At 43.7% G+C, this 19,654-nt stretch overlaps 4 protein-coding genes across 5 annotated transcripts; 2 read left to right on the top strand and 2 right to left on the bottom strand.

Annotated features, from left to right (window-relative positions):
• Nucleotides 1-1,680: 1,680 nt before the first annotated feature.
• Nucleotides 1,681-7,786, top strand: LOC131288818 (CDK5 and ABL1 enzyme substrate 1). Its single transcript, XM_058317995.1, has 5 exons — nt 1,681-3,049; nt 4,151-5,045; nt 5,116-5,306; nt 7,239-7,443; nt 7,515-7,786. Exons 1-5 carry the CDS (start codon nt 2,523-2,525, stop codon nt 7,653-7,655), a joined length of 1,959 nt encoding a protein of 652 aa, XP_058173978.1. The 5' UTR covers nt 1,681-2,522; the 3' UTR covers nt 7,656-7,786.
• A 784-nt stretch (nt 7,787-8,570) lies between these two features.
• On the bottom strand, nt 8,571-9,892 carry LOC131288819 (arginine-hydroxylase NDUFAF5, mitochondrial). Its single transcript, XM_058317997.1, has 2 exons — nt 9,618-9,892; nt 8,571-9,548 (listed from the first exon to the last, which is right to left on the bottom strand). Exons 1-2 carry the CDS (start codon nt 9,740-9,742, stop codon nt 8,699-8,701), a joined length of 975 nt encoding a protein of 324 aa, XP_058173980.1. The 5' UTR covers nt 9,743-9,892; the 3' UTR covers nt 8,571-8,698.
• Nucleotides 9,893-10,249: 357 nt separating this feature from the next.
• LOC131289634 (succinate dehydrogenase assembly factor 2, mitochondrial) lies at nt 10,250-10,971 on the top strand. Its single transcript, XM_058318931.1, has 3 exons — nt 10,250-10,335; nt 10,396-10,571; nt 10,632-10,971. Exons 1-3 carry the CDS (start codon nt 10,315-10,317, stop codon nt 10,915-10,917), a joined length of 483 nt encoding a protein of 160 aa, XP_058174914.1. The 5' UTR covers nt 10,250-10,314; the 3' UTR covers nt 10,918-10,971.
• Nucleotides 10,972-10,976: 5 nt separating this feature from the next.
• On the bottom strand, nt 10,977-13,070 carry LOC131289633 (DNA mismatch repair protein Mlh1). Of its 2 annotated transcripts, none has more exons than XM_058318930.1 (2): nt 11,796-13,070; nt 10,977-11,723 (listed from the first exon to the last, which is right to left on the bottom strand). In XM_058318930.1, exons 1-2 carry the CDS (start codon nt 13,061-13,063, stop codon nt 10,997-10,999), a joined length of 1,995 nt encoding a protein of 664 aa, XP_058174913.1. In that variant the 5' UTR covers nt 13,064-13,070; the 3' UTR covers nt 10,977-10,996. The 2 variants fall into 2 exon arrangements, with proteins under 2 accessions (XP_058174913.1, XP_058174911.1); XM_058318928.1 differs by having other exon boundaries at nt 10,977-11,806; nt 11,852-13,070.
• Nucleotides 13,071-19,654: the final 6,584 nt, after the last annotated feature.

The following is a 19,654-nucleotide window of genomic DNA, read 5'->3' as shown; positions in this document are numbered from 1 at the left end:
ATATCAGTGAAAAGGGTATTTTTTTCCTAATTCAACCTTCTAGTTATGATTTGCAGCTGGTCACTAGTTATTCTATACACATAATGGCGTTGTTGATTACGCGTTTCATCACGGGTAATTTGCAACATTGTGAAAATGATCTATTCCCGTGATAAAAAATAACTCAATGCTATGACGATAATATTTCTTTGTACCTACCAAGCATTGTACGTTTCAAATGTTTAAGGGCTCTATTCTAGGGAGATGATCAATCCAACATACAAGAATGTTGAACGTGGTAACTGTACACCGTTCACTTCATGCTGTTAGTTTAGTTAGTATGTTTTTCATGTATAGCATTTTATAGAAATAATTTTCCAATTTTCTGCAGCAAGGGGTGAAACTGTATCGTGGTTAAAAAAGTAAATGAGGTCTCGACCACCGTTTTTTGGTTGTAGCTGCACCTGTTGCCTTGATCGCCAATACGTATTCAAAACATATTTTAAAACAATTCAAAACCACACTTGCACAAATGTAGGAAAATTGAGAGTCTACTGTATTTGTAACTGTTCAGAAAACTGGTCACTTCAAACTGCTTAAATAAATTAAATTGTGACAACGATACAAAATTACAAAAGCTCTCCACACAGTTCGAGCAAAACTGTAATCGAGCAGTTTCAAAGCTTCCAGTTACATTTTCAAAATAACGAAAAGCTTGATGAAGGTTATTCTTGAAGCGACCAAGGTATTTGAAGCTTGTTCAACTAACAAAGGTTAGTTTGTTCAACTAACAAAGGCTGGTATGACAAATTTTACATTTCGCTACCTCCGAGTCGGAACTAGTGTTGGGAAAATCGAATAATTCAAATAGATTGGGATCAAGTCAGAACCGAATCAAATCGAGTCCTAAACAATTCAAATCTGATACGAACCCCAAATAAATCAAATCTAATTTGAATCGAAATCTAATCAAATTTTTAGAATTCATCAGATGGGATTCGAATCTTTGGATCCGTCAGATGGGATTCAAATCATGGGAATCCGTCTAGTGATCGAGTCTTCAAATCTTCCAAATCCCGACTCTGCCAACACTAGTCGGTACGTCAGTTGTTGAAAAGTTTTCGCGCGTTTTTTCTCAAAAACTAGAAAATATTGAATAATCTATTGTTACACAAAATTGTGTGTCTTGAGCAGACCTTTCATTTAAGGGGTCACATGTACAAATCGGTTCAGCAGTTATAAAGTTATTAGCAAATTGGTTATTTCAGCAGAAAATACCAACCAAGGTTTCTGCATCTACGAGAAGAAGGCTACGGAAGAGTCTCAGCTGTCAGTTGCTGAAAAGTGTTCGCGCAGGAAGGTCCATAAAATTGGTTGCTCAGAAAGGCGTTTGTGCTAGTCGTAACACAGTGCAAAAAAGTGCCATCGGATTGAAAAATCTGTAGCTATATTGTGCTGTACAGTGTCGTGTCTTTCTATTGGAAGCAAATTCATGCTACGGACTAGCGGGCAACGCCTCGGCCACCGTGTGCGTAAGAAACCTTTCGACAGCAGGCCGTCATAATAAAAGTCCATCAATTTCCCATCGGTCTCGTGATACCAAAAATAAATAAAGTATTGCCGACCCGGTGCTGCCGAGCAGCATATCGCGCACGCGTGGGTGTGTCTGTAGTGTTTTGCAACTGGTGCTTTTTCCTCCATTAGCATCCACCGTCTAGAAGAGCCGTCTGTTTTGTGGTGCTCCTCGAGCTTCTAATTGTCCATCCAAATTGGATCGTCTCTGATGCTCGCAGACACTCCGTGACAATCTGGCAGTCCCTTTAAATCTGCCGTCACCTCGTATCAGCTACTTTATTCATATCGGATACATTTTTGCGACCGACGAGTGAGCCTGCGCCATCGTCAGACAGCACAACGGTTCACGGAGCTCGCAATCACGAAAAGAAGTTCAACAGCGAAAGGTTTTCCTCGCCATTTCTGAGCAAAAACAACTACAACCGCCAAAAAGTGTGTGCTGGATAAAAAAGAAACTGCGTCGCACGCAAAGCATCCACAACCGAGGAACAACCGTTAGAGCGAGTTCAGCCGCACTCGGAAGCGGCAGAAACGAAGACGACGTAAAGCCGCAACAGCAACATATCCATAGTTTAAAAGGACGCAAGCGAAAACCCACCAAATTGCTTCAAAATGATTCCTAGTAAAACGAACTGATACACGGCTGCTTGCAGCTCGTTGGGCGCGTGTGTGTTGTGTGTGTTGAGAAAATTGGTGCAAAAGCCATCGCGGAAAGGGGAGAAGTAGGCGGCGTGGAGTGTTTTGGGTTGTGTTTTGTTTTGGTTATTCGTACCGTGGATTTTTTTCTGTTTTCGTTCGGTCTTGAGTTTTGCCGATAGATTCGCGGTCGAATTCCGGTTCGTTCCAGTTTCACCGGGTGAACGTCGCTTTCTAACGCGCTCATCGCCACCCAAGAGCGTCGGTTCAAGGGAAAGGGGAAGAGAAACCACGACCCAACGAGGCAAACCAAACAACCCGGCACTCGATACATGGCTAGTTCTATGAACAGCAAGAATCGCATTCGTCGTCGACTGGCTGCGATCTCGTTTCTGTCCAACATCTCGCTGGACGGCACACACCGCGACACGAAGCTTGGCCCGCTGCACGGAGCAGGCGGAGGAGCGGCATCGTCACTGAACGGACGGGCAACTGGCGGAGGCAGCCATACCAGCGCTGCCCTGGTACTGAACAACAATGAGGATGAGCACGGCGACGGCGCGGCTCAGTACGGGGAGTCGGGAGAGGACGGCCTGGACGGGCCCGGGATACGGGCCGCGGGGGTCCGCAATGGCGATGGCTGGCAGGCGGGGCCAAACGGCGATGCTGCGGCCGGCCTGAGCGGTGGTGCCGGGGTACCACTGGACGGGACGCAACCACACGGGCGGGCCCGGGCCAGAACCGGAACATTCAGCAAGAGCCCCGAGCGCTATGCCGGGAAGCGCATCGACAGCGAGGGCAACATGTTGCCACCGGGTGGTGCCAACGGCTCGGCCAAGGGCACACCACTGAAGGATCGGTATGTTCTGGGTGATTTAATCTCCTTTCACCAAAATCAACTTAAAATTTTGGCCGCAAATGTATGAAGGTCAAACATTTCCATTAAACTGAAACATAGGATTTTTAAACGAGAACTTGGTGAAAATGAAAAGCAAAAAAAAAGCATTAATCCACATATTAGCCACACAAATCCTAACATACACTAAACCTATCCAAAAAGTTCTTTATTAAATTAGGCAAAACACAAACCCCTACCGAACACCGTTCCGAACGTAATGCCTTATTGCTTAATTTGCACCGTAACAAATGATTCACCGAGGTACAAAGTCTTCGAAGGGTGAATAAGGGGGAGGACGCGTAAGAAAACAGGCCACCTTCCAGAAAGTAAGAAAAAAAAACGCAACAGCAAAACAACAAAACCATCCACCATCTGCCCGCGACGGGATTAAGTTACGCCTTATGTTGTCTTTGTTTTTGCACGTTTGGAGTAGTTTTTTTTCCATGCTGTCGAACGTTCCCATGGTTCTAACGTTCGCGAAATGCCTTTCTTGAACCATTTCCGACGCATTATGCAGTTCTTCTTTGTACGATTTCGCTGGAATAAGCAAAGGAACGTGTACACGAAAAAAGAACACACAAGAAAGGGAAAAGGGTTTATTTTAAGCCGCAAGGTTACATAATCTTTTTTTCCTGCGTTTGCTGAAAATAAATACAAATTCTTGTGTGTATGTGTGCATGGAGCATCGGCGGTGAGTACGTCGGAGATGGAAGTTAACCGTGAAACATACTGATTCATTTCAACCAAAGTTTCCTATTTGATGACTTTATTTGAAATACATGTTATTTCGCGTATGATATTTCTGTAATGGAATGTAATGTGTAAGATATTTACTGAAACTACTCATGCTATTGTTGATTCACAAAGTCGGGTCCAAAGTTCAAGTTCTACACCGAGTCCGCCTGTGTGCCCTTTTTAGCAAAAGAATGTGTCTACGTGACCTCTGTCAGCATGCCCTTGGCGTTGATTCGGATTCGGTGGTTGATTACGATTTTGTTCGGTTCTCTTACTGATCTCTTTCCTTTTTCCTACATTTCGGTCTCTCTTTCATCCACCGCGCAGTGAAAACTGGAATCCAAACGATGGACGAATGGTGCACACGGCAGACAAGCGCCTGCGGGCGAACTCCGTGACGCAGCGTCCGACCGGGGCCAAGCGATCGCTGCTGATGAACACCAGTGCCGGCGCGATCGTGGGCGGCAGCAGCAACGGCGGATCCGGGTCGGGCGATGGCCGCTCGGATAGTGCTGGGTGGCACGGGACAGCAAACAGCAGCACCGAGAGCCTGGCGGCGGGTCGGGTCGCCCGCGGTGTCTACATTAACGAGCACGGCGTCGCCATGGCCGGTGGGCAGCGCGAGGTACGCTTCTACAGTGGCAGCAGCATGGACGGGAAGAGCGGTCGACCGGCGAACGGTTTCCAGGAGGATCGAATCGTGCTCCTGTCGAAGAAGGCCCCTTGCCACATTTTCTCCGTGCTGCCGTACTGCAAGGGAAAGGCATCGCGGGCGGATATGCGCCGCGAACGTCGCCGCCATCCGTCCGGGGCGCGACCCCTTTCCTCGATCAATGACGCACCGTTCGACGCGTTTCGGCTGCTGGGGATCGAGCGTGGAGGCGAGGCCGGCCAGGAGGTATCGTACGGGTATCTGCTGATCCCGTCGCGCAGCTACCACAAGGAGAAGAAGCACGCAAACACCGAGACGAAGGCCATCAAGAGTGCGTTCGAGATCCCGAACTTTGCCTCGCTGGAAAACCATGCCGCCGCGCGCTACTATGACACGCTTAATCGCAACAGTGCGGCCAGTCCGGGTGGTGGAGGTGGTGCTGGTGGTGCGGGAGCAAGTGGTGCCGGAGCAGCTGGCGCAGGGATTGGTGTCAGTGTGGGCAGTGGACCTCCATCGGCATTGCTCGACATGTCCAAGGAGTACGAAGATGGATACACTTCCATTTCCGGGGTAAGTGATAGTACACAAAACGACCCTTTGAACCGATTTTAATTTTCCCTTCATGGCTCGTTTTTTTTAGATACAATACTCGGCCAACATCCTGGACGATCCGGAGCTGATCGCGGGTAAACATCGGACGCTGCTGACATTCACGTCCTACGTGACCTCGGTCATCGACTACGTGCGTCCGTCGGAGCTGAAGAAGGAGCTGAACGATCAGTTCCGTGAGCGATTCCCGCAGATTCAGCTAACGCTAAGCAAACTCCGCAGGTAAGACGGAAATAACACCCCTTGGTTTATGGGGAAGGGCGTGGATTACTTTCGTCTTTGTACACACGGTTCTAATCATCCATTGCACCGGGTGTCCTACCCGGGTACCATAAACAAACAACCTATAAACCACCTTTTGCACCCAAACTGCTTACCCAGTCACTTCGGCAGGCAAGATAATTCCCCCGGCCGGGTAGGGATGACGAACGGATCCCGTTCGTCGTTATCAGCATCGTGCTCCCGTTTATTTCAACACCCCTCGCCCCACATCTCCCCCTCTTCTACACAATGTTTGCAGTGTGGTCCACCCTCGTCTGGGGGAAAACTACAAAGCTGGACGATCTGTTGTGTTGTTCTGAAAGCGCACAAAGCGGAACAAATGCAGTTCACTTGATGCCTTTTAAACCGTCTCACATCACATGGTTGTGATAAGGCGAATTCAATGCTTGGGCTTTCAATCTGTCCATAGAGATGCGAATGGGCTGTGAAATGTGATCGGTCAACGCATGCTCGTGTTTCACGTGATGTTTAAAAAGGGCATGCATTTTTTTTCGAAATGGCAAAACAAATGCCCACTGTTATCAGCAAACATACTACAGGTTCCTATCTGCAGTGGAGGAGGAAAAATATCATACGATTGGATAATGCATCGGCAAAACCGACAAGCAATGAGAGAGGGAGTAAAATATCTTATCAACGTATGCGGGAGGAGTCATTTTTATTCCCATTTATCGCACGGCGTTGACGGGTGCTGTCGAATGATGACGTGAATTAAAAAGCCATTTTAAAGAGCCACGTTTGAGTCGGGTAAAAAGGTTACCACTCGAGCGAACGCTGCAACGAAGCACTTGTTGGCAAAATCATACCACAGAGATAGTTCAGACCACACCAACGAGATAACTACAATCACCTTTTCCTTATCGTCGTCCACTGTCTTTTCTCCGCCATGTAACCGTGTTCCTTATTGTTGTTTCATCTGCCAGCAAGTTTAAAACCTTGATTCGAGATTTTCTTATCAACGCTCTCCTGTTTCTGGCCTGAAAAGGGGAAAAAAATTACAGACAGACACCGTGCATTGCCTTTCCGTTTATAATCACCTACAAACGAACCGGTTGTAAATCAAATGATAATCCTCCGTTGGGCGGGGTATGGCACGTCCCATCCGGGTTATAATTCTCTCGTTGGTCCAACAACACCTTCGTTAAGGTGGTTATCATTCGTTACAATGTTAAATGATGATGGATTTGCTTCGTCTTGAAACAAAAGATCACAATGTATTAGTTAGTAAACATTTTGAAATTTTCCTACGTCAATTTCGTGATCTTCACAAGTCATGTCTCTTTATTCTTGAATTTTCAATAAAACTATTTCCCTTCCTCAGTTTCAATAAATCAATCACAAGATTGACTCACGCATCGAGTCAAATTTAAGGAAATTAAAATAATGGTTTTGAAAAAAAAGTTGGCATTTAAAACCTTTATCTATTCGTGGTGATGTATGATAACCGTCCAGCGTGTTTCTGAAAACAGCTGTCCTTCAACAAGACCTGTTTAATCAGCATTCGCGTCCTGATACGGAAGTTCCAAAACACGTTTGAGAATCTTGCCAAGTCCAATGAACCTTTCAGTGGCGTACCGATAAGACTCGCCGTAGGTTCGCAAAAAGCGTTCAAAATAGAAAGCGATGTCCTTGGGGTTCATTTTTGTATACACAACGGGTACGGGTCAGTTGGGTGAGCTAAGAACGATGGTCCAGTTTTTTCATGGTCAATATTTTTTCCTCATAGCACATGATTTTAACAGTTACATCATAAGCAATGTTATGCTGGAAGAAATTGTTTCTGAAAATTCCCTTGTTTCCTCTACTAAACATTAGTCTTAATCAAAATATATTCTAATGACGAAACTCAACATTTTATTGTTACACTTTCAGCATCAAGCGCGAGATGAAGCGCATCAACAAGTTGGATGGCCGGATCGATTTCCTCACCATCTCGCAGGCGTACGTGTACTTCGAGAAGCTGATTCTGTCGAAGCTGGTCAACAAGGAGAATCGCAAGCTGTGCGCCGGCGCTTGTCTTCTGCTGAGCGCCAAATTGAACGACATCAAGGGCGAGGCGCTCAAGAGTTTGATCGAGGTAAGGTCCCACTAAACGGTTCCCATTCCATTGATCCATTGTTTCATGTTCTTGTGATTTTGTATTTCCAGAAAACGGAAAGCGTTTTCCGCCTGAACCGCAAGGAGCTTATCGCGTCCGAGTTTGCCGTGCTGGTGGCGCTCGAATTTAGCCTGCACGTGTCGACCAGCGAAATCCATCCGCACTACCAGCGCCTCATCTACGAATCCTAACTAAAGGCGACCGGTGGTGCCGGTGGGAGCAGATGGCGCAGACGAACCGGTAGCAGCAATCCAACGCGCGGCGAATCGTGGCATGGTGGCGGATGGCGAAAGTAGTCGACGAAATCGAGAAGCAAAACCACGCCATCCTGGGTGTCGTGGGGAATGGTTCGCTCGAGAATGGCATTTAATTTGCAAAGTTAAAAGTTTATAATGCTAAAGGGACGTTTATTTTGTGAAGTGGAAATGTACTTGCGCCAGACGGTGCTTGTAAACGTAACTGTCGGTGTGCGATCGAGACTACATTCATCAGGAAGAGAAAAGTAGACTAGACTAATGAAGGAAAAAAAACAGTTTATAACTAGAATATCAAGTCGTTTACCACCCTTTTTACCACAGTAATAGGAACAAGCTTAACACAGTAAAGAAGAAACTTATGTACATTACCAGCAACCTTCCTCGCAGTGGGAAGGAGTCACATTTACAACCGTTGTAAGAAAACGCTACCGGGACGGTTCAGGGACTAGCACTGACTGGGAAGCACTCACTGTACTTACAGGCACGTTTATCGATGTACTCATCTCCGGTTCCTTCCGGACGTTTGCTGTGAACTCTTTTACCTCTTTTTTTGTTTTAATTTTGTGAACCCGATTGAGTTGATTCGTTTTGAACGTTTTATTTCGTTATGAACACCCCCATCCAAAAGAACGACCTTTAAAAGGACTCGCTAAGTTTTTCATCCTTTGTTGCCAATAAGCCAGCGCTACCTTCCTCGGCTGCGAGTCGGAAAATAAATCAGTTTATAAAACTGCTATTACTATATTATACTCGCTCAAGTACTTCATGGGGTGGTTGAAGAGTTTCAGGCTTTCTTTTAAGTAGATATCTTAGACGTTAGTGCTTTTTTGACAAATCGAGAATGCGATCGAGTTAAGTGATTGAACGTTTTTTACCTTTTTAACAACATTTATTAGAACTTAGGAGAGAACACTTTTCAACCAAATCTTTACTAACCCCTTAATAAACATTTATTCAATGAGCAAAAGAAAAGAGTGTTATTTCTGGCACTTGCTGCTGGGTGTCATGACCTTCCCGAGATCCTTCAACGAAACCGTCGCCGAACCGCGTTCCGCCGGCTGTGGCTGGCTGGCGCACGGTTTCCACCCGACAAAGAAGATAATCTGAAACGTTGCCGAAACACCCTCGTCTTTGCGCGCGTACATGTCCTGGTAGATGGCGGCGGCCGCCATCAATGTGTCGCGACCCACATGCAGTGGCCGGTTGAAGGCGGCATTACTCTCAGCCATACCCTTCAAGTCGAACATTAGCTCGAACATGGACGGGTAACCGACAACCAGCTCGTCTGTATCGATCGTAAGCATGGTGAAGCCTCCCCGATTCAGTAGCATGCCCACATCCCGGATCTGCACGAACGGAGACACGTGCGGGGATAGGCCACCGCGCCGCTCTTGGTCAGCAAGCTGCAGTGCCGAACGAAGCTCGTAAAGCGTTTCGCCTCCGAACATGGCACCGATGAATACACCATCCGGCTTGAGGGCACGGTTTACCGCCCGGAAGCACGCCGGTAGGTCGTTTATCCAGTGCATGCTCATACTAGAGACGACCAAATCGAGTGAGTCCGCCTCGAACTGAAACTGCTCCTCGTCCATCGGCTGCACCGAAAAGTCTAGTCCGGGCGTTCCCTTGATCTGCGACAGCATCGTCGGGCTGAGGTCGATCGCCGTCAGCTTCTGGACCGTTTCGCCAAGCACGTGATTTGTGACGTACCCACGGCCCGCTCCGAGATCGACGGCATTCGTAAACTGTCGCTTGATGTCAAATATTCGATCCGCTAACCGGTAGCCCACTTCCTCTTTGATGTAATCGTACAGCTCCACATCTTCCCTGGAAAGGAACACGGAACGACGATGAGCGTGACATTCTTTTGCCAAGCACTATTGTTTTGTCATTCACCTCTTAGCTGCCCGTTCACGTTGTAATCGTTTAACGTTGCGATCAAATATGTTTACAACCGGCGTGCAGTAATACCGGTGAAGGCAAGTACCGGCCTGTGAGACTTTTCTCAACATGGGTAACATTTTATATAACCAGCTCCACTTGTTGTGTCCACAATGGATCGTTCTTAAATCTATACAATCGGTAACGAATAGTAAATATCAAGCTTTTATTGCACTGCACGTAAAGATAAATGATACATTTTAATTAAACTTCCCAAATTGCACAACAGATATTTTATCAAATCGGGAAGTAAACAAAGTATCGAACTGTAAAGTAGTTTGACAACATAGGTTTGTTTACTAAATAACAGAAAGTGAATGTGCTCGAAAATCTCACTTCACATGTTGATTGAAAAATGGTTTTTCATAGTTTTATTTCTATCAACAGGATTTTGTATGTCCTCCTATAAACTTACAAATACCTTTCAAAGGAAAAAACAGTCATTTTTTATTATATCTCAGTGAATAAAATAAAACCTTAATTTTATGAAAAAATAAAATTATTTTCCGGTTCGCGTAACTTTAGTTAACAGTGTACTGTACTCACTGCTCGAATTCACCTGTTTATTGTCAAACGTGTTTGTTTTGACTTTGACAAACTTTATATAATTTTGCGTGCCGCACATCTTTCAGTACTGCAGCGCAATTTCACAATGTTTCGTATTTTGGCTGTGGTAATTATCAATAATATATAAACTATTTTACAAATTCACATATAATACATTTCTTTCCAGAACAACCGCCTGGCTGTGGCCAACGGTCATGGAAAACGAATGGTTTCGACCGGTGCGTCGCTGTGCAACTCCAACGACCGACCTCCGACGCCGATGATCGACCTGGAGGATAAGTCGATCCCGATTCCCGAGTATAAAGAGAAGAAAAACGAACCTCTTCAGCTGCAAAAGTCAAGGTAAGGATCCATCGAGGCGGTTAAACCAACACCTTTTTCATTGTTTGCCATGGGCTACAGATTGCTGTATCAATCCCGCAAACGTGGTATGCTGGAGAATGGCCTGCTATTGAGCACATTCGCGGCTAAGCACCTGCAAGCGATGGATGCAGCACAGACGAAACTGTACGATCGGCTCATCAACCTACCATCGAACGATTGGGACATTTTCTACTGGGCCACAGGCGTCAAACCGACTCCCAAGGAGTACGACAATGAAATCATGAACATGCTCAAGGAACACGTTAAGAACAACAACCGAGAGCAGCGTTTTATGCAGCCTGATTTGTATGCCAAAGCAAATTAAACATATTAATTGTTGATTATTTATTCACTAATACACGAACCCTAGCGCGTAGACAAAAACAGAAATAGTTATTTTTATTTTAGCACCTTTCAAACACACGATACAGTTCTGGTAAGTTAGCGACCTGAAGTAAGCAGCCGTTTTTCGAGAACTCCTTAGGCGGCATAAGATGTGTTCGTATGGCCGGATAGATCACGTGTTCAATCTCCCAACGATACTCTTTCTCCGGTTTGGTGAGCGCTATGCGTGAAAAGAACGTTGCCGTCTCGCGGCTAAACGTGTGGAAGCACTCCTCCTCCTCGTCCCACTCGACCTCAGTGGCCAGTCGAAGGATATACATCGGCAGAAACACCACCGATGGAATGTAATTCTCCAGAACGATCGGGAGCGATTCGAGAAAACCATCTTTACGAATGGAAAGATTGTAGTACTCTCGCAGTAATGGAGATTTTTCAACAAGGATCTCCACGATCCGATCCGCCAGCTCGTCCACCGGACCATCTTCTTCCGTGTAACCGCTTTCCGGATCGGCGAGTGCCTGCAATGCCAAACGTCTCAGTTCGAGGGGCTCTGACAGGGTAAGACGATCAAAATTCCCAAAATTGAACACCGTAAGTTGATAGAACAGTTCCGCGGCTAATTTTTGTGTGGCGGCAAGAAACATTTTCGTGTCGTATTGTATCAGCACCTGATCCCGGTCGATCGTGCCTACGAAGGTGAGCTCACGGAAAATTTTTCGTAAATTTTCATCACAGTCCGCTTCCACCCGTTGCCGTAGGTTGTGGATGCTTGTAAGCCTTGTTTCCCTTAAAGAAGAAAAGATTAAAGGGGTAAGATTAGTTTGCTTTGAAAAGGTTCTCTCAGATGCCATTACTAACTTCTTCACTTTCTTTTTTCTCGATGGCGAAGGCTGGGTAAGCTTTGGTTCTTTTACTTCTTCGGAAACGTCCTGTGACCCTCCGTTGGCCTGGCTGCTCATACCGAAAAACTTTTCCAACTTTTGCTCACTATGGCTGGTGCGTACGTACTTATAGTCTAGCCGGGATTTCTCCTCTCCGCCTTGAAGCGTTTCGTTTAATTTAGAACTGTCCGGAGGTTGTGATGCACCCGGAAGCAGCGCCTGCGTGTACGCTCTTGCCGCATTGCCACCGAGCAGTGCCCGCTCGACGAGCAGCTTCACTTTCTCAATGATTTCTTCCTCGTGCAGGAAGTGAACCTCGTGCTTAGTCGGGTGCACGTTCACGTCCACGTTGTGCGGGTTCAGCTCGAGTGAAAGATATACAAACGGGGCACTTCCCTTCGGAAGGTACACCGAGTAGATGGCGTCGATCGCTTTTTTCAGCGCGCTGCACTCCACCGCTCGATGGTTGATGAACATCAGACAAATTCCTTTCTTCAGCGAAAAATTCACATTCGTCACGTATCCATCGACGGAGAGCTGAAGAACGTCATCTTTCACCTCGATTGGGATCAACGCTTTGCCAATTGCAGCGCCATAGATTGTGCTGATATTGTTGGCCGTGGTGGATTTTGGCGGCGTGCGAATTGAGGCTGATTCGCCGAACTTCTTCAGTATGAAGCAAACCTGCGGATTGTGCACCGCATACTTGCTCACGACGTCCGAGATGCGCTGAAATTCTTCATTGGGAGTTTTCAAGGCCTGCTTGCGCATTGGCACGTTGTAGAACAGCTCTTCAACCGTTATCTGCGTTCCCTGGTTCCCGGCGATAGGTTTAATATCGCCCTTTAGCTTTCCATCCTCGTAGCTTGCCTTGTAGGCACACTTTTCGCTCTTCGTTTTCGTCACTATCGTCAGGTGCGCCACATGGCTGATACTCGCCAGTGCTTCCCCGCGGAACCCGTACGTGCTGATCGACGAAAGATCCTCGAACGCTTGCAGTTTCGAGGTGGTAAACCGTTCGCACACGATCTCGAGATCCTCGCGTCGAATGCCAGTCCCGTTGTCCTGTATCTGCAGCGAACGTAGTCCACCAGCCTTGACCGTGATCTGTATGCTTGTCGCCTTCGCATCGAGGCTGTTTTCCATCATTTCCTTCAGTGCATTTGCCGGTCGTTGAATAATTTCCCCGGCCGCGATGCGGTTTACCACCACTTGGTCAAGCTTGCGAATTACACCGGGATCCATGCTTCCACTGTTGTTTCACATTGGAGTTGAAATAAAACAAAACATGTGTTTATAAACAATCGCATACGTTTCGCGCGCATCGACAACTGCTCGAAACAAGGTGCTTACATACAAAGTAGGATTAACTTTTGTAAAGTATTTTTATTCGTAAATGGCACAAGTGTAATTTCATAAAAAGCAAATATAAAAAATCAATTCTTTTTAAATTTTGAAACATTCATAGCCGTGCGTTTAAAATGCAAAATATCCGACCTTAGTACAACTCAGTGTATACCTCTTGATGCAAGTTCTGCTTCGTTCAAGCAACCTTGCGCATCGAACCGACGATTTTGTTCGTTCGTTCGCGGAATTCACCGAACGTTCAGTTTCGTTCCTAATAGTGATGGGGAAACTGAATCCCTACAGGGATTCGAATCTTTCGATTCAAATCCATTCTGAGATCCGGATCTTCGAACCCGAATCCCAATCCGTCATATCATACATGCTCATCTAATGCCGATTTTTCATATGATGTGTTTAATTCAATGAATGATTTGCATAAGAATATCAATATAGTTGACATTATTCTTCTAATTGTATTCAAACAACACGAACAATTTAGTCCTTTTTGGGAATATGCAGACTAACTGATTTACCCGAGTTTATTCCAAGAAGAGTAGCATTTATTATGTTTTAAAAACAATTAAGACAGCGTTATCATTCAAATTGAATCCATCGTGGGTCACTGAAACAGTGAAGCAAGTCCTTTTGATGTTTTATCGCACTTCCCAGGCGGGTACTTTATCGCGGAACGAACATGTTTGAGTTTCTGATAACATTCTTCACAAATAGCGCCTCAGACATGGCTGATATCATGTATTTAAAGCTAGACAGGTAAGTAAACTGGTGCTTTGCGTCCATTAAAATATATCTAACGTATTTGAGATATTCAATTGGCCCAAATGAGCTGTTTTATTCAAAGGTTCAAGTTTGTAAGACCCCCCACTAGCTCACTTTTTTCGCCGCTCGTTTTTGGCGGGAAAAGGCGAATTCTCTCCCAAAATTTTTGGAGATCCGGGCGAAATATGCTCACGACCTTGCCGACACCGGGTCTTGTTCTAGCAAATGACCTCTAAACGCTGAAACGGTAAACCGGTTCGGGCGAAACGTTGTTTCTGTACACGCACCGCGCATGCGCGGCGCATGTGCGCGAGAGGAAATTTCCTCTTTTCTCTCGACTTGAGCTGGTAGAATAACTAGAAAAGATGGATAAAATGTATTATGTTCCTTGAGACAAAATTACTCGTCTTGCAAAGACCTTTCATTTGAGGGGTCATTTGTGGAAATCGGTCAAGAAACTAAAAAGTTATGCGAGAATTGGCTTTTTTAACCTAAATTGCCAATCAACCTGATTTACCTTTTCGCCCCCTCGGGCGAACACATTCCCACCTGTGGTTTTTATCAAAAACAAGAAAGCACGGAAACATCTACCTTCCACACAAATGCGCGTCTTGAAAAGACCTTTCATTTAAGGGGTCAATCGTGAAAATCGGTTCAAAGAATCAAAAGTTATTCACAAATTGGCAATTTTTGGAGTTCCAGTAATCGAGGTTTATCAACATTGTTCCGGGAAGAGTTGTCTCTTTTCCACACATTAGTTTTCTCAAAAACTAGAAACTATAGAATTATCTATTGTTACACAAAGTTGTGTGTCTTGAGCAGACCTTTCATTTAAGGGGTCACATGTACAAATCGGTTCAGCAGTTATAAAGTTATTAGCAAATTGGTTATTTCAGCAGAAAATACAAACCAAAGTTTCTGCACCTACGCCTCAGAATTTCATAAACTAAGAATTACGGAAGAGTCTTTGTTGCACAGAATTATAAGTCTTTAAAAGACCTTTCATTTGAGGGGTCTGGCGCTAAAATTGGTCAAGCCACTAAAAAGTTATTAACAAATTAGCTATTTCAGCCATTCATAAGGCAGCTTGGTTGTTTCAATTTGAAATCTTTCTTTCATTTCTGAATGAATTTCACGACAATGACGATTCACCAGCCTGGCAATTCAACAAAGCTACCAACTTTATCACGTTGGCACAACGCAAAACCATCAGTCACAGCGTAAAATTGTCGCCTAAAAGGCCATTCTTAGAATCGAACCATTGTAGTAGCCAGACGAACGTTAACGTTTCGTAACGTAAATCGTTTTCAAATCAAAGTGAAGTTTAATTGGTGTAAATATGTCTCAAATGGTGAATGCTTTGCAATGCAATTGTAACAATAGTGAAAGCAGTGTGCCAGACGGGATATTGTGCCAAGATGCACCAACAGTCACATTCTCGGAACCTGTGGTAAGTGTGGAATGTTTAAGTTTTCGTTTTTTTTTTTGTATTAAAAACGTTTGGAAAACGTATATAATTAATCTATGTGGTCATATGCGTCTTTTGACCCACGTCGTTATTACATAATAGAAACATTAATCTAATATATAAAAGTCACCGTTGTCTGTGTATATATATCCCTACCCCTCCCGAACACCTCCCCTCTAAAATTAATGAAAAACAATTATAGTTCAACAATTATTGAACGAGTTTTCACAAAAATTAGTACACATACTGCTCACATAGGGACATACCATGGTTTAAAATTTCATCTTTCTAGGAGAAAGGGAAAGGGCGGCTCCCATACTACCCCCTACCTTAAAAATGGTTAAAATGCAATATGGGTATCAATTTCGCAGTATTTATGGTTTCTAAATCGAATGACCTCACTATTAATGTTCAATCTTAGCCCAAACTCGCTCTACCCTCCTCCTCTTCTTCAGCAAATCAATAGCATAGCTCAAAATGAAAAGTGTTAATTCTTATCACAAGTATGCAACGCAAAATCTACTAAGTGTATCTGTGCCAAACTTGGCTGGAGTATAACTCATTTTCTCGAACTAAATCGAACCCAGACATCCCAGACTTCTTCTATCTTCTCTTACGTAACAAATATTCTCAATCACACAAAATCGGTCTAATCAATTTATACTAAACATAATCATAAGAAAGACAAATTTTCAAGTGTGAAATGTCCAACATTCTTATGCCTCCTTCCTGCCTATAACTTTCTATCACCTGGACGATAGAAATTAAGTAAAACAATATAATGCCACATTACTACGGATGCGACGAGTTTACAAAAAGCGTACATATCATGGGTTGACGGTTTTACTGGGGTATTTCTCATACTTGCTTCAATTGATTAATTTTAAATGGTTTAACCAAGGTGGAAGCACAATAAGATAGCGAATGCAAAATGTATATCAACATGGTTTCAACAAGGTAATACTAAAAAATACCACTATCCCCAAAACGCTAAATTTAACATTGCAAAACTCAAGATACTGAATGAAAACACTCTTTCGTTTGGAATTTCTTAATCAGCTAGTATTTGTATAAAAAAAACTGCCCTCCTACGAAAGAAGGCTACAATTGAAGCGCGATAGGCACAAATATACTTTAAATAAAAACGACAGGAACCTAAAATTCCAAAAGGAGGATTTTCGAATAGATCAGCTTGTAACAACTTTAACTTGAAAAGACCTTTCATTTAAGGGGTCAATCGTGAAAATCGGTTGAAAGAATCAATAGTTATTAACAATTTGCCACGCGGTGCCGCCGGTGGGTTGTATTCTGTTCCAATCATCTTGCATGCGTGTTTAGAGATTGTCCGTTTACGAAGGAAATCATCTAAAATCTTCCATAGGTGTTTTACCAGGTTCATATCTGGACTCTGTGGGAAGCGAATGGAGTTGTTTACGGCTGTGTGCTTAGGCTCGTTATCTTGTTGGAATAGGAATCTTGCTTGAAATCCTAACTTCTCGGCGCTTTTTATACAACTGTCTTTCAAAATTTGAACGTAGGTTTTGTGATCCTTTATCCCAGAAATGAGATGCAAATGCCCCACTCCTGCTGCACTAATGCATCTCCAAACCTTGTCGGAACTTTCACCATATTTCCCCGTTGAAATAAGATTCTTTGTTTGCATCTCAGTATTGCATTTTTTATGTGGTTAAAGCTCGTGGCTCCACCTTTTCGTTGCTTATTGTCGAATGTTTTTGTAACGAAGAATCGATCAATTGCTGATTGAGCTTTAAAACGAGGTCTGGCCACAAGTCTGCTATCTCATTGGTAGACTCATGCAATCGAACGATTCGTTTTTCTCGTCAAAGATTGTCTCTAACGCCTTTCGATCTATGTTGTGAACTAACTGGACATTCCGAATTAACACATTAAGCGCTCCGTTCATTTTCACTACTTTCCGTTAAGTCGTTAATATGTCATAGACCATCGACCAAGTGGTAAAATAATGACTTTTGTCAATTTTTTGTTCATGTCTCGACGCCTCCTTAACAAAATGTTTCAATAACGCGAACCGACCATATTCTTTTAACACTAGAATCCAAACTGGGGTCATTTTGACCCCAACGCAGTTTTCGATTTTAATATCTCGAAAACGGCTGAATATTTTTACAAAAAAAAATAAGGCTTTTCTTAAAATCCAAAGCTATATCTAAAACAAAAATTTCAGATTTTTCTGTTTGACCAGTTCCGAGAACCAACGTGACTATACCTAGAATGCTTTTTAGGGGTCATTTTGACCCCTACTTGTAAAACGCTATAACTTCACTATTTTTGAAAATTTTTCAAATCCGTAAACTGGTACTTTTTAGTATATTTGTTAACTATCTTTTGACGTTTTTGCTTTTACGATGAATTTCTTCATAATTCCGCTAGCTCGGTGTATAGCAAAAAAGGTCGAAATTGCGTTTTTTCCAACTTTTATTCATTCAAAATCTTTGATGTCAATCTAGAAAAAAGTGTGCGCTAGAAAGCTAGTATGTTGAGCAACATTTCAAAAATAAATTGGTATTTTTGCCATTACAAATGACTCCATAAATTGGCCGCAAAGATTAAAAATAACGCCAATTCCCATAGTAACGCATCGCGCATAACGCTTCGAAACGCTCGCGTACGGAATAACAGAACAAAGCGCAGAACGGAAACTTCCTATGGAAAATGTTAAAATCCACATCTTCAAGATCAATTTGTGGCGTTATTTGTTAAGTTAAAAATATGAAGTTATTTTTCAAAGGTGGCGTAATATATCAACATCACAGCGCACACTTTTTTTTGGAATTTATATGATACGTTTTCAAAGAATAAAAGTTGAAAAGGATTAAAATTCGACTCATAACGATCTTTTTTGCTATACACCGAGCTAGCGAAATGGTGAAGTGGTATATCAAAAAATTAAAAACGCCAAAAGATAGTCAATAAATATACTAAAACGTAACAGTTTACGGATTTGAAAAATCTTCAAAAATAGTGAAGTTATAGCGTTTTCAAAATAGGGGTCAAAATGACCCCTAAAAAGCATTCGGGCAAGTTTCCAAAGCAATGTATTCTAGTGTTAAGAAACTCAATGTACTGCCATTTACCTGGTTTCCCATTGGGACCTGGTTTCCCTACAAAAACGGCTCTGTCGGTTCAACGAGACTATTAGAACGCTTAACGCGCTATTGCCAGACCGTGGTATACTAGATTTCATTTAAATTGAAGGTAAAATCCCAAATGAGGCCCCCTAGTCGCCGCATCGTCATCATTTTTTCGATGTTAGCGCCTGGTAGTAATGTAGTAGGTGGCACATCAATTCAGTTTGAATATTTGAACCGTTGAATTTCCGTTTAAAGCTGTAATGATTTGAACTAATCGGTTGAACTGGGCAAGATGGACAGCATAAACCAATGATTTGGAGTGAAAAAATGAGTATGAAACGGCGGCGCGCCCGCAGCGAGCGCAGCGAGCGGACTGCGCTAGGTCTACCGAAAAAGGGAGTTTGTTATAATTTTGTGAAATAAGGGGGGCCCGTGGGCCCCCCTCATACCGCACCCCTAGGTTGATATCAACAGCTATATAGCGTAGCCGAATTTTCATACACTCCAATCCTGTTGCACATACTTCATTGTATTTGTGAACTCCACGAAGCGTCGGTTTATCAATGAATTCATTCATAAGCATTGTTAATGCTGTCCAAACCAAAAGTAACCTCCAACGAGCAGATTCTTTGAAGATAATTAATTATCATCACCAGTGATCGATCGAGCAATTTTTCGTTGATTCGAAGAGCGAATATACAGTGGATCTCGGAAAATCACGGAGGTAAGCATAAATTACATTAATATCAGCTTCAATGAAGTCCGTTACGGTGTATTGCAAAAAGCAGCAGTTACGAGGATTGGACACTTCTCAAATAGGGCTCCGCAATGGGGAACCTATATCGTATAATAGGTATTGTTTTGGCTTTCCTCCATGCATCCGGAAAGTAATTTACTTTATAACAGCAATTTAGGATGAATAATAGAAAGATCCCGCTAGGCAGCTCGAAATATCATCCTAAAAACGTGCTACGCGCGTGTAACGAGCTGTTTGTCCGTTGTGGTGGTCTGGATCGTGTGCGTCGGTAGTCTTCAACGCGAAAACCTTTTACTCTCTACTCAATTCCTTCGGTTTTAGTATCAACGTGTTCGGTCCGGGCCGTGCCTATGCCGACGCCGGAGAAAACAACG

This window comes from Anopheles ziemanni, chromosome 3, assembly GCF_943734765.1.
Source record: "Anopheles ziemanni chromosome 3, idAnoZiCoDA_A2_x.2, whole genome shotgun sequence".
Lineage (NCBI taxonomy): Eukaryota > Metazoa > Arthropoda > Insecta > Diptera > Culicidae > Anopheles > Anopheles ziemanni.
This window is presented reverse-complemented; position numbering and strand designations above follow the sequence as displayed.